The sequence below is a fragment of the Gambusia affinis genome, linkage group LG08 (assembly GCF_019740435.1).
Source record: "Gambusia affinis linkage group LG08, SWU_Gaff_1.0, whole genome shotgun sequence".
In the NCBI taxonomy this organism is placed as follows: Eukaryota; Metazoa; Chordata; class Actinopteri; order Cyprinodontiformes; family Poeciliidae; genus Gambusia; species Gambusia affinis.
Window position 1 is genome coordinate 13,263,679 of NC_057875.1, and position 14,582 is coordinate 13,278,260.

Below are 14,582 nucleotides of genomic sequence, written 5' to 3' on the forward strand. Positions count from 1 at the left end.
TTATGACTGCAGTTGACCTTCTATTATCTATTATCGAAACACTTATTGTCCAATTAAAGGACAATAACAAAAAATATAGCAACATAGCAAAATTATTAACCTAAACTCTGGATCACTTATACCATTTATTTTGACAATTTTTGCCCCCTTTTTTCCTTCCTACTCATATTTTAATAGGCTAAGAGTTAGCAGATTGTGCTTTCTCTATCAGTGAGGTATTTAGAAACAAAGCTAGGCAGAACACAGAGGTGTAGGAAACTTCTCCATGCAGGGAGTAGTGCTAACTGAGTGGCTTCGTTTCTACATTTATCAGGTATTCAAGATGCTCTGGAAAGAGAAGGAGCAAATCCAGTGATTTCGTCCATTTTTATTTGAGACTTTCAGAGATCTGAAACCACCTGTCATTCTAATTCTTCTCCATGAGCACTGGCATGCATCTCTACACTGTCCTGTCTCACTTAAGGGTGTCCCAGTTCTTGTTCGTTTAGTATTTATTTGCACAAAACCTTGAAAGAAACAATGTGGTATGTTGTGTTTTTAAGTAAGCAGTTTTATTAAAATATACATCATTTACATTTATATTCTGACCACACAACAATCACTTTTCTATGAATAGAAAGCACTGTTTTATTGCTTCTAAATGCAAAAAACCTAAGTAGCAAATGTTGACAAAAAAAAAAAAGATTTTATTTTAAAGACTGGAGAAAATTGCATTTTCAAGTGACAGAATCTGCTGGGCAGTGTCCACGACTCTGTCTCATAGCACCATCTGGTGGATCAATCCAGAAGAAAATGCAACATGTGAAACCAAAGCAAACTACAAACTCAAGTTATGTTAAATTACTTACTCTACCTACAGAACCAGCGATTTACTACAGACTGGATTAATGGCAGAGCTGTTTATAGGCCGGTTCTGTCTGCCGTTGTTTCTGCAGACGGATAAACCAGGAACCCGGAGAAGGTGGTGTATCTCCCTTGGTTGCTGTAAACGGCGTAGCGCTTGTCCTGCTGGCTGTACAGCCACACCGTTTCCCCCCTGTTGAGCTGCAGCATTAAGCTCTGACTCTGCATCTCTCTCCTCTTGGACGTGTCCTCGTCGAACACCATGGCCTGCACCTGCCCGCTCCCGGTCATCAGCTTCACAGAGACGGCCTTGCGAGGGTGCTTCCCCACTGTGAAAGCAAAGAAGTACACTCCAGGGAAGTGGCAGGTGAACAGGCCTGAGGTTTTGTTGAAGTGGCCCCCAATGTTGACGTACTCCACGTCAAAGGTCAGGGGAGGCTTGCTGTGGTGGCCGTCACTCTGACCCATGAACGTGGATGTCCGAGCCACTGAGAAGGCTGACTGCGGCTGCTCCGCCGCTTGACCTGAGCTCTGGGGTTCAGCCTGAGGTGGGCAGTCGGGATAATACAGACCTGGTGAGGAGAGGTGGTTGCTGAGGTAACTGGTTGGCTGGAGCTTCGGGTAGACCAGATAACCAGAGAAGGTGATGTAAGGGCCAGCATTGCTGTACACAGCATACTGGGGATTCTGCTGCAAAAGCAGCCACACAGTGTCCATTTCCTTCAAACTGATCATCACACTCTGGCTTTGCACTTTCCTGCCTATCCTGCGGTAGTCATCATAAGCGATGGCTTGCACCTCCTCCCCGTTCTTCACCAGGATGACAGAGAGCAGCTTACTGGGGAACTTCCCCACAGAAAAGGAGAAATAATAAGCCCCAGGGATGCGGCAGCGGAAGTGTCCGGTGTCTGGATTGAAGTCCCTTCCGGTGTTGACCATCAGCTTGTTGAAAGTCACTGCTTTCTGCTTGCCTCCCACCACGCTGCTGGTCTGCGCGGCAGAGAAAGCAGAACCGAGGCCTGTCGCCACAGCAGGCCCGTAAAGGGATGAAACTCCTCCAGAGTACAGGATAATGATGAAAAAACATGCCAAGTGTGAATGAGACCTCCAGGAAGCTAAAAACAATAGAAATACCAGATAATATCGTAAAATTACACATTGGGGGACACAAGGATGTCTGAGAGGAATATTTGCATTGTCCCTGAATAAAGGAATAATCTGATTATATGTGAAAATGTATAATCTACGGAGATCGTTGTTTTATATTTTGTCAGAAAAACTAATCAAGGAAAAAAGTCACATTTATCTTTGTCTTCAAGATAAATCTGGTCTTCACAAGAATTGCATGTAGTTCAAAGATGGCTCAAATTTGGTCTGTCAGCATAGGTGGACAAAAATAATACTTTCTCAGAAAAAAACTTTGACTGCTTTCGTTCTATACTTTCTGAGGAGGACCTGACAATTTACAAGGTACATTTTTTGCCTGTTTGTTAAGCCACTTATCAAACATTAAATGATTCATAGGTCAAAGGCTCATAAACTGGAAATTGGGCAGCTGCTTTACCACCACGCCGTGTCGCCTCCGACACAATGGTTATTAATCCTATTCACAAGGCAAGGGGTTCAGCTCTCATCCTCTGGACCTTTGCTGTCTATCTATAAGTATGCAGATGATACACAGCTCTACATTACAAAGACAATGGATCCATTCAAGTGCTGAGTAGATGAGCGGTGTCCAAAGTCAGTCCTCAAGGGCTGGTAGCCTCAGTATTCTGTATATTTTATTGCTCTCCCTGGCTCAACACCCTGTCAGGAACTAACTACCTCCTCAGCATGTCCAAGTTCTGCAGAGGCCTGGTAACAAGACGTCATTTGATTCAGATGTGCTCAGAAAGCATGGTGACCACTTTAGAAGATTACAAGAAGGAATGATTTCAAACTTTTTCAGAGTACTACCATTTTAGCACATTGGATTTCAGTGAGAGGGACATCAGCAGAAGATTCATAGCCAGTTTATCCACCAGTTATATGCTTTCAGCTAAATATTTATCTTCAACCGCTTACCCTTCAGCCTACATCATATTTTCTTCTTTCTTTGTCCTTACTTATCCATTTTTCTACTTTTTTTTTGCCATAGTGCACAATGCTGTCATGAATGCTGGACAGAAACATGGTGAAAAAGCAGCCAAAAGCCTAAAAGACCTTTAGAAAAATAGAAAAACTACTAATCAACATCGCTTTGGAAGACTGCAAGAAAGTCAGTCTGCTTAAAATTACCAGAAGTTTAGTGACAATTTAAAGTTTTTCACACTACAGAAAATCTTGTTTGTTTATTCTTCACAAAAAAAGGCTCACAGACAAGTTGCTTCTCTCTTTTTGTTGTACTGTTAAGATGTTACAAGTTCATATTTTAGTTTAGCATCTGACTCTAAAGTTAAATTTAATCTACAAGAGAACTTATCATGCTACAGCTCAAGTAGCTGCCCAGGATAAGTTTAGTCTTTCACCATGTACTGGTCACTCTGATCTTATCCTGTATTTGAATTAAAAGATGATAAGGAAGTCTGACCACATTGTTGACACAAATTCAGAGCGGTCTGTGTGACCAGCAGTGCCTGTAATGTGACTGATGTTTCTGTTCTCCTTGTGCACTGGCGAAAAAAAGGCCTGCATTAGGCGCTGGTTCATGTGTTCTTGTGTGTGCCGAACAATGGAAAATTTCAAAGACTTCACTAAGTTAGGGCAGGAAATGAAAACATGAGTATTACTTTGACGTGTGAGTAAGTGGTAGGTGAAAATCATTTTTTAGTCAGTGAGTGGAGAATGTTTTTCTTTTTTACATTTTGAACACCAAGTTGGTTTAAATTTAAATTTATTTCACTTTTCAAAATATTTGTTCAGCATTTGTTCAGTAAATGATGTGTATTTTTCTGTATTTACTTCCCCGTGTCCTTACATTTACTAAAAATATGAAATTAAAGTTGACAATAACCCCACCAACAATTGTTGGACACTTTGAGGGTATTTGGGATAAACTAAAGAGAAGAATTACTAAAAGCTAAGATTAGTATTTTAAAAAATACCTGAACCTGAGACCAGACCAAGACCAGACATTACCAAAGCTAAGATCAATCTTGAGTACTACAGTTCTAGCACATGTGTGCATTGTGCTCTGTAATATGCATTTTAAGTGACTTGTAATTCTGTACTGGAACACGCAAGGCAAATGTGCAAAATAACAGGCAAAATAAATAAATAAATAAAAAATGTCCTTGCCTAATAACAGCAAATATCTCAAGATACTCGTCAGAGACTTTTTGTCCTTATGTTTGAAAAAATGAACATCTATGAAACAGTACTGTAAAATACAACGCAAACAGTCAGATGAGAGAAGTTTGCAACAAACTTATGTAATTTTTTGAACAAATCATCATTTTAAAGGAACATACTGTACATTTTTTTTAAAACTTCTTTTCACACGATCATAAATAGCAAAAGAATTAGTAAACGTATCACCATCTGCAGATTAAACCAAAGTAATAAACCCACCTGCTGAGGTAAATTGGCACGGAAATTGCATGCTGGACTTCGTCTTAGTCGGATCTGTTCAAGTTACTGTGCGTTTGTTGGTCTGTTAATGTAACTGACACCCAGTGGAACAAAGATTTTGTTCAGGCAAAAATTGTGGAAGGAGGAGCTCCGATCCTCCCTCTGATCCATAGCTACTATGAAGTCTGTATATGTACAAAAAAAAAAACAAAAAAAAAGCAGCTGAACTCTGCAGACTTGTTTGTTTCCAGAGTTGTTAAGTCTAAGTCATCATTGTTTGGTCTTCCACATGTAGAGCTAATGCTAGACTCCAACTCTTATGACTGCTAGAAAAAAAAGACATTGGTAGAATCTGCAAATAGAAAATGAATGAAATTAAATATATCAGTGAAAGAAGGTGATGTTCTGTCATTGGAATGGTAACAAATTTTATTTGATGTGATACAATAATATTTAATAATAATAACCTTTGTGATATATTTGTGAAAATTTGCCTCCAAAGGCTAATGCACTTGGACAAAAACACAAAACAAAATACGAGTTAGTAGATTAAAAATTAAATAACAGGAGCGTTCAATGCTGTTAGAAAGTATTTGCCCCATTACAAATGTCTTCTGTTTTTGCTTTTCATATGATCAAGTTTGTTTTATTTTATTTATTCAGACAAAGATACTTTGATAATACAGAATGCACATTTCAAATGATGCATTGTGTTACTAAGAAAAAAAAGCTATACTACAACTTAATTGTCCCTTAAACCTTTAACTATTATAGAGCTGCCATCAAGGATTTGAAATATTTGTTTCTCTCTTTGCAGAACTGCTTTTAGTCTACACTTAGTCCACACTATTTGTTTAAAGCACAAACACACAGCCAATTGTCCCTATAAAATGTATTCACCACTTGGATGTTTTACCCTTTTGTTGCTTTTACAAATCAGTTATGATTCACAAAATGTGGTATTTTGTCTAAATATTACAAAAATCCTGTAATATAAAAGTGAAAAAATATTTATACAAATTTATCAACAATTAAATAAAAATATTCTTATTTAAGTGACTGCATAAATAATCAGCCCCCTCAAGCAAGTATTTATTAGAATATTGGAAATATACATTTATTTATTCTCAGTTTGCAGCTGCTTCATCCAGCAAAAGCTAATTCTTAAAATAAAAATGCCAATTTTCTTTTTTAGGTTTCAAGATGAGAGACTTTTATGGATCCCCCCTAGGAAGCATTAATTGAATAGGAGGTCAGCCTTTACTTATTTTAAAGTAAAATAAAAGTTTTAATATTACACCTTCGGTATTTTAACAGTATTGACGTTTAATATTTTTTTTGTTTTAATTTTTCTCCCTTACTTATCTTTCTGTTAATTCGTATTTTTCTTATACTTATAGTGAAATATTTTAGTTCTATGGTAGCTACATTTGTATTCCAAAATAAAATCAGCGCCATACTGTTGCTTATGCCGTCATCACGCAGGAACCCGGAAGTGGTCTGTTTGCTGTCAATGCCAGCTACAGAGAGAAGGAGGCACCGAGAGCTAGAAGCCCGCATTTAAGAAAATGGCAGGACTGCCCCGCAGAATTATTAAGGTACTAAATTCTAAAAGAATAATGTTTTCTTCGGTTATTAAAAATTGGAATTTATAATTTAAACTAGTTTTTCTCTGTCCGCTGCACAGTTTTGTGTTCCAGCGTTAGCATCGATTAAGCTAGTGTCGGTTTCAGAAAGTAACTTCCGCTTCTTTAATGTGCCCAGAAACAGCGGTTGTCAGAAGCTATGAATACATAAATACTAGTGACAATTATCCCGTTGGCCTGGCTCAAAATTTTAATTGTAATATTGTTTTTTAACTAGGTGTGGTTTCTAGTTTTCTTTTTGTGCTTACAGGATTGCTGAGCAAGCCGGCTAGCTAACTATGTTAGCCATTTGGTAGCTTCTTAGCGATCACTTTTAAATGATCCATGTTCATTAAACTGGCTCCAATTTATAACAGAGATACATGTAGAAACGAGCCATTTCTGCAAAAAACCGTTTAATTAAATGTTATTGTGTAAATCTACTATTTGTCGTGTAGTAATTCAAAGGATTTGTCATTCACTGCTGCTGGAAATTAATAACGCAACGAGTGCGTTTCTATCAGGTGGAAGCTTAATCATGAAATTAATAATTTCAAAATAATGAATTCTCTGCTGCTCAAAACTGACCGAAGTGATAGGCAGAATTTCTTTGTAGACATCGAAAAGGACAGAGTTTCACCATTGTCCTGGTCTGGATAATTTTGGAAAAACATTTATATTTTCAGACTTTATCCGTACCAGGTTTTCTCAAGTTATTTCTGCTGGAGTTTGTTTTGGTTTTGTGTTTTTTGTGTTTTTCTTTTTACATAGATCATTGTTCATGAGTTTACCTACACCTTGGGCAAAGTTAAATAAAACTGCGGAATATTCTTTGTCTGCACAGATGTGGAACGTCATAAGCAGTTGGACGATGGTTCCTTCAGTCTTATTTTCTTAAACTAACTTTCAGTCTATGATTCCACTTTATTTTAAATATTTCAGCTCATGTACTATTGCTACTAGTAGCAGTAGCCAAAATCCACTTTAATTGCAGAATGAAATTTAAAATATTTTCACAATAGTTCATGAAATTTTATTGTCAAAGACTTGTCTTTTTATGCAAAGAATGTTGTTTTTGTTGTTGTTGTTCCCAATAATACAGCCCACATGATATTATTTACAGCCAGATTACAAATTGTGCTGCAGTGAAACTTGCATCTAAGACATTCTCACCATACATACAACAGAGCATCACCCAGAGGTCACTAACATTACTAAGGATGTTGCTTCCATATAAAAGTTACTTAACGTCTGTTCCCCGTCATTAAAGTCCTGGATTCAAAAATACATATTTTGCTTGCCAGCTATTTTATTGAAATGATTATGGGTTTTGATATGAAGTAATTAAATGTTCATAATTGGATTTTGATCTCGTTTTGACCATCCAACATCGGAGAAAAACTCTTAAACAACTACTGAGTCCAGTCCTTTAGGAGTTCACTGAGGTTAGTCAACTCCTAAATGTATTGACTGACATCAGTAGATATCAATAATTATTCAGTAATTTTTCTTTTAAATATCTGAAATACTGCTAAACTGGTGTAGTGACTATTCCTGTCTTATCCACAATTTCCTCTCAAGCCTGTTGTACTCATTTTCTCCTTTTTCTTTGTGCCATAATTTTTTATTTTTAAGCAGTTAGGAAGCACGGTGGTGAAACAAACAGCTGTTGCACAAACTATTCAACAGATTGTTGCTAGGTAACCAGAGAGTGAGTGAGTTAGTTAGTTGATACCACCACCAACCTTACTTAGCTGACCCTTTAGAGCAGGGGTCCTCCAGTCCTCAAGGGCCGGTGTCCTGCAGGTTTTAGATGTGCCACAGGTACACTGGAATGAAACAGCTTAATTCTTCTCTTAAGGAAGAATTAAGAGAAGAATCTGAGGCTCAGTTCTCCAGAGTCCTGCTAATGACCTAATTATTCTATTCAGGTGTGGTGCAGCAGAGGCACACCTAAAAGTTGCAGGGCAGTGGCCCTCCAGGACTGGAGTTTTACACCTGTGCTTTAGATGTTGAAGTCTTTCCTCTGCCTACATCCCCCAGAATGCTGTGCAGTTCTGGATCGTAGTTAAGGAAAATGATTGAGCATTCATGTGTTTTTTGCAATATTTATTGGTTTATTGCCCAGCCCTGTATCCCCCCATTATTTTTGTTTATTTATTCAAAATAAATAATTGACCTTTTTTTTTTTTTTTTTTAAAGACTGGTCATTTTTTTTAAAAGGACAGCCAATTGGTTAGGTATATCTAACATGCTAAAGGGCTGTTTTGAATGCAAGAATTCAGTTCAAAGTGTCAAGGTATTGTATTTTGCATCCCACTTTGGATTCAGTTTAACAGCAGTAGATTAACACGCGTGACAAAGATTCAGAGCCCAAGATGCCTAAAGGTCACAGAGAGCATTGGGAGCACCGAGTACAAAGGAATAGTTTGATTTAACACATATAATTGTCAGGATACCTACCAGGTATATCTCAGTTCAAATATTATTTTTTGACTTGACAGCATTAATCTATAGCAGTTAATGATGGATAAACTATACAGTAATAATGCTAAAATGAGGGAACACACTGGTAACTTTTGACTATGCTGCTTTTTTGCAGAATTATTTATTTTTGACACATTTACGGTATTTGTTTGTTCTCTAGTACTGTACTTGTTCCCACAGATGAAATGTCATATTTTATGAGTTTAGATTGATTTTAAACTAAATAACGCACACAGCTCTTAGTCAGTGTGTTTATTTAAATATCTTTTTGTGTTTCCTGCAGAAGTATGGCATTAAAAGACCAGAGTTTTTATCAAAACTATCAGTCTCTGTTTTTTTTTTCAGTACTTTGTACTCTGTAGTTTTTCAAATAAAGTTATTTTAGAAGGAACGTTTCTCTGAATAGCAAAAGATTGAGAGGTGTGTGAAGAAGTGTACCGACTGCCTAAAGTTGGTGGGAAAAGATGGGAGGGCTGGGAACAGTACTTACTGGGCCGAGCCCTTGAGCCCCCTGAGCGTGTGACTGGGACAGGGAGCCCCTCTTCTGTCTGTGTTTTCACTGCATGGTTTTGTCTGTGGGTTATCTGAAACATTTCAGGAATCTCACTCACAGTTGCACAGAGGAAAAAGATGGCAAAAACTGCTGTCGCAAGTGTTAGCTGTGACTTTATTGGTTCATATTTCCATTTTTTACTCTTCCTTTGTAGTTAAACATGTTTCAAAGAGCCATAGTAAATATGCCGGATGCTTTTTTTACAGTAACAGACTGGAAACTCTATTAAGGAAGAATACATCAGAGTTTTGATGGGACATTCAAATCATGTTGAACATAATTCTGACTTTGCTGCAAATATGCCTCTGAAAAGTGGAAGTACACAGCAGGTTAACCAAGAAGGGCATCTATAGTAATAAAGAAACTTGAAAAACGGGACTGCAGATTGGTGGTTGATGCTGCCTGATCGTTTTACAGCGTGATATGACAGTGGACAGTTTTTATAGACTTGCTCTGTATTAACTTGTTGGTGATCTGACCAAAGAAAAACAATTATATCAATTCACAAAGATGCAGAAAGCAAGAAGGAAGTTTCTGAAATGTCGTCTTTTATGAGAATAGTTTTAGGTTTCTCTGCAATGCATGTTATGCTATGCAAACTTTCTTTAATAGTCCATAAATATGCACTTAAGTTCATTTATTAAAGGGGGTCTGAGTGTAGGGATTGTCCCATCTTTTACAGTTTTAGTTTGATTGCATGTCAGACATCTGAATGAATAGTTTGTTCCTCACTTCCTTAAATATGCACAATCTCATCTCTTTAAAATGTTTCACTGCTCAATCTGTACAACATCTTAGAAATGTAGAGCTGCATAAAACACTCAGTTGAAATGGCAGTTTTAATGTGCGCAATATTTCAACCTCAAAGGATTACTGGGACTTTTAGTAGGCTGTAATATTTCAAGTCCCATGCATCAAAAAACTGCTTTCCAATCATATATATTGACTGATGAATTTATTTATTTTTCACTGTTTCGTTTGGGTCATAACCGATGTAGGTCTTAGTGACCAAGATCAGCAGCTCAAGTATGTTAATGTGTTTTTTGTTTGTTTTTTACCCCCCCCCCCCATATCCAGGAAACCCAGCGCTTGCTTGCAGAGCCTGTGCCAGGCATCAAGGCAGAGCCAGACGAAGGCAATGCGCGCTACTTTCACGTCGTCATCGCTGGACCTCAGGACTCGCCGTTTGAGGGAGGCACATTTAAACTTGAACTCTTTTTACCAGAGGAATATCCCATGGCAGCTCCTAAAGTACGGTTCATGACCAAAATATATCATCCCAATGTGGACAAGCTGGGAAGGATATGTCTGGACATTTTGAAAGGTAGGCCAAAACTTTTTCTCTAATTCGGTACTTGCAGTTTTTTTTATTTTTTATTTTTTTTTTTTTTACACTTTTTAAAGCCATGCACCTTCTCAAACCTATATAAATCAATTCTTCTGTAATAAAGTATTTGGTTCCATATTCACTAAATGATTCCTTTTTTCCCAGCAAAGCATTTTAACTAACTCAAGTTTGAGCCCATCTGTACAGAGCATCACTAGTTGATTCGCTGCTCCATTGCTATGTTAAGTGTATTAAATTTGTTTGTTTCACTGTTCTGACATTTTCAGATAAATGGTCACCAGCTCTGCAGATTCGAACAGTTCTGCTATCTATCCAGGCTTTGCTAAGCGCACCCAATCCTGACGATCCCCTAGCAAATGATGTTGCAGAGAAGTGGAAGTCCAATGAAGCTGAAGCCATAGAAACAGGTGAGTCTATTAAAAAAAAATCAAAGCTAGACCCTGAACAAATATTGATTTAATTAATTTTAAATGTTTGTTTTTTTGCTCAGCTACGAATTGTGATTTCCATGTCTACGTCACAAATTTTCTTTACCGAGTTGTAAAATATAATTAATATGGAATAATGTTGTGTAAAAGAAACTTATCATATCAGTTTATCCTCTTTATCTATTTTTGGCACTAGAATGTGAACAACATTTTTTGGAAAAGAGATGTTTCTCAGGCATAAAGACTGGACCACTCAACAATTCTGCGATCTGGCCACTAAGAGGCACTCTTCTTTAATCTGCTTCTACAAATCAGGATTCAGAGCAGATCACATATATTGTGTTCTTACATAATCAAGACAGATTGGCAGATTGATTTTAATGCAGCGCTGCTCACCACTTCACACCTGCTTGAAAACTCATGTCTGTCTCAATTTAAAGAGCTATTAGAAATTCCAGAGATTTGAAATCATGCCAGTTCACTCTTACTGGGTTTGCGTTTGCTGATAATGAACACTTCATGTTATAAAAGAACATGGTAATTTGTGGAAAAATTAGACGGATTGAACAGATAGAGCAAACATTTTACTCACTGACTTGGTTGCTTTAAAATCTCAAATTCCATAAGTGCTGGGATGATTTTGTGTTTTATTTCAGCTTTTCCAATGAAAAGGTAGAAACTTCATACCAACCCCTTAAAAAAGAAAGATGACAATCACAACAAGTTTAACACAAAGACCAGTTCTCACCTTCAATCTGAAGTTCTGCAATTAGAGTTGCAGGTGTGCAAAGACGACACAGATCGATGTCTGGGCGATACTTCAAACACTGCTGTCACTGTGTTTTATAGTGTCTTGCAAAAGTATTCATACTTATTGAACTTTTCTCAAGTTACAACTCTGTTCAGACTACTTTATTGGAACTTTATGTGATAAATAAGCAAAAGGTAGCACAAATAATACATTTTAATTTTGGTGGAGTCAGATCTCTAGTGAACCACATTTCCTAAAGTCTGATGTATTTGGATGGAAAGCATCTGTTTCAAGTCTTGCTACAGATTTTAGATTTGATTTTGGTCTTGAATTTGTTGTATGCTGGAAAGTGAACCTTGTCTTTTTCAGGCTTTCTTCCAGCATTACTATTTAATACCTCAGTTCATCTTCCTATCTAACCAGCTTCCTTATCCTTGAAACAAAACATCCCCAGATCATGGTGCTGCCACTACCGCGTTTGACTGTGCATGTGTTTTGCATCTGTTCTAAATGTACTTTCTACTACATGGGTTTCTACATCAAATACACCGTTTCTGGAAAACATGACCTCCCCTGGCCTTCTGTCAACACTGACTCTTAACACACTCCAGATTTTTATATTTATATAAAACAGAGAGAAGCAGGTATTTTTCAGGTAGTCTTCACAGCACAAATGTGTGCTACTTCATAGGTCTATCATGCACTATCCCAATAAAACACATTGCAATGTTTGTCAAAATATGTAAAAGTACAAAGGTCTGAATTATATCTCATTTATTTGATCCTACTCAAAGTGTTTGTGGATAATTTAAGGAATAATGTTGCTGAATTATAATCCATCCTTCACATTTTCCTCTACAGCCAAGACATGGACCAGGCTTTATGCTGGAAACAAAAATGAAGTGTAAAGCATCCTCACAGGTGGAAACACAAGTGAAAGTCAAGTGAACACAACTCATCTGCTGCCAAGACCTCCTCCTGGCTTCATTTGCATTTAAAGGACACAGTCTTTTATTTTTTATATATAAATATATATGTGAAAACAACTGCTGATGTTCTATGATTTCAATGCACACTAGTACTGAATGACTTGTCTATGTCCTAACTCACTACTACTATTCAAATGCATGGGCAGAGGTTTTAGATCTATCCACCTGGCTTTCTTTGTCCAATTGGGAGGAGAGGGTGTCTCAACGTCCCACATATCTGGGGGAACGTGGCTTTAGAGGACTGAGTGGGGATGGGAGGTTGGCTAGATGTGAAAGTTGATGTACCTTTTTTATGTTTCTTTTAATTTTATTTTATTGTGTCGCTGTTTAATAAAAGCATTTAACTACAACTACTAGCCCACTGTATACACTCACGTAGAGGACTTTGTCCTGAGTAGATCTCTGCTTTAGGTGCCATCTGTTTTCACTAGCTGCACTGTAATAGGACTAAAAACCAAACTGAGCCTGCCTCTGACCTCTCAACATCTCCGTGTTAACTTGGATGCCCTGCAAGCCTCTGGATGGTAAAACTGTGAGTGATGGAGATTGTGGACCTTTCTTTATTTTTCATACAAACAGTGTGTTATTACAGTACTCAGATTTTTTTATGACATGTTTTCTGCTCTTCCTTGACTAACTACTTTTACTTTTTCTTCCTTTGGGTCAACAAGGCTCAGTAGTTTCCCTGCTCCCATTAATATTTATTTCACAAAGGAGTGGTTACGCTTGAGTCATGAGATGTCTTGTGTTGTGACGGGAACAGGTGTTGGGATAGGAGCTTTCTGGGTGGCGCTGAGACGGCGGCCTGTCCATGAATCAAACTCAAACACATGAGCGACGGCTCTGACTCCAAACTGTTGTGATTGGTGTCTGTTCAGTTCAATGTGTAAAATAATTATAACTCAAGAGGAGCAGGTTTGCTGCTCAAAATGCTATGAAACTGTTCACCTGCATACTTTTATGTTCTGTAAATAAACTGTTGATTGATAAAAATAAAAAAAAGTATGTGATTCCTAAACGGGGATAACGCGGGATTAGTTAGTTAAATGCTGCAATTTAAACAAATGAGAGACATTTTCATTTTGAGGGGGGTCTTAAGCTTTTATTTTGGAAAAGTATGAAAAATGATTTAACGATTTTAATGTGTTTTACTTAATAGTCTACACACTTCAGCACTGGGTTCATTGTTAAACCGGGTGTGTAAACACTATAATCCACCACTAGAGCGAGTCACTGAACTGTGGAGCCACAAGTCTGGAACTAACGAGAAGCCATGGCTTTAGCTAAACATGAAGAGACGTCAGCTCCTTCTCTCTGGAGGAATACAAAAATGAATTAAAATGCCCGTATATTAAAAAAAGTGTTCTTTTTTTTTTTTTTTTTTTTTTAAAGAAAAAATGTGTCTGCAAAAAAAATTGTAAAAAAACACTAAAATGCATTTTTCAGAAAATTACAATATCACAGAAGGACAAAGTATAATATGGCTTACACAAATGGGAATGCTGCTGAAATGACAGTTGTAAGTCACAAAAGTGCTTAGCTAAAGCTTAACAGAAAGTTGAGTGGAAGGAAAAACGTCAGTAAAAGAATCAAAGTAAAACCTGTTAAAAACAGTTTGTGGGGCATTCAACAGCCAAGGACTGAGCCACCCCATGCAGCACCACCCAGAACACAGAAAATATGAAAACTTTAGAGGCATTTTTCCTAGGTTAAGAAAAAAGAAGTCTGAACTGTTGCTCGGTGGCCTGAAGTTCCCATTTAAGATTAAGTAAATTTTGCGCTGTGGGATACAGAGTCCAAATTGCCTCAGGGTCAGTGTAAAGTTTTCAATCTGCCTTGTGAGAGGCCGGTGACTTGGCTAAAGACAATACTGAACCAGAACTTTCAATAGAACATATAAAACCTGATCCATAAAGTTAAAAGCAGTGAAATCAATCAGCATTATGGATTTCGACTGAGACAGAAAGTATTGTAGTTGTGCAAATTAACCAATCAGATGTTAGGGTTTA

At 37.4% G+C, this 14,582-nt stretch overlaps 2 protein-coding genes across 2 annotated transcripts; one reads left to right on the plus strand and one right to left on the minus strand.

The window, feature by feature from the left end:
• Positions 1-155: 155 nt before the first annotated feature.
• On the minus strand, positions 156-7,905 carry c1qtnf13 (C1q and TNF related 13). Its single transcript, XM_044124579.1, has 3 exons — positions 7,763-7,905; positions 4,393-4,577; positions 156-1,958 (listed from the first exon to the last, which is right to left on the minus strand). Exons 2-3 carry the CDS (start codon positions 4,421-4,423, stop codon positions 901-903), a joined length of 1,089 nt encoding a protein of 362 aa, XP_043980514.1. The 5' UTR covers positions 4,424-4,577; positions 7,763-7,905; the 3' UTR covers positions 156-900.
• ube2na (ubiquitin-conjugating enzyme E2Na) lies at positions 5,851-13,561 on the plus strand. Its single transcript, XM_044124580.1, has 4 exons — positions 5,851-5,990; positions 10,135-10,381; positions 10,672-10,812; positions 12,446-13,561. The coding sequence occupies exons 1-4, from the start codon at positions 5,961-5,963 to the stop codon at positions 12,490-12,492; spliced, it is 465 nt and encodes a 154-aa protein (XP_043980515.1). The 5' UTR covers positions 5,851-5,960; the 3' UTR covers positions 12,493-13,561.
• The last annotated feature ends 1,021 nt before the right edge of the window (positions 13,562-14,582 follow it).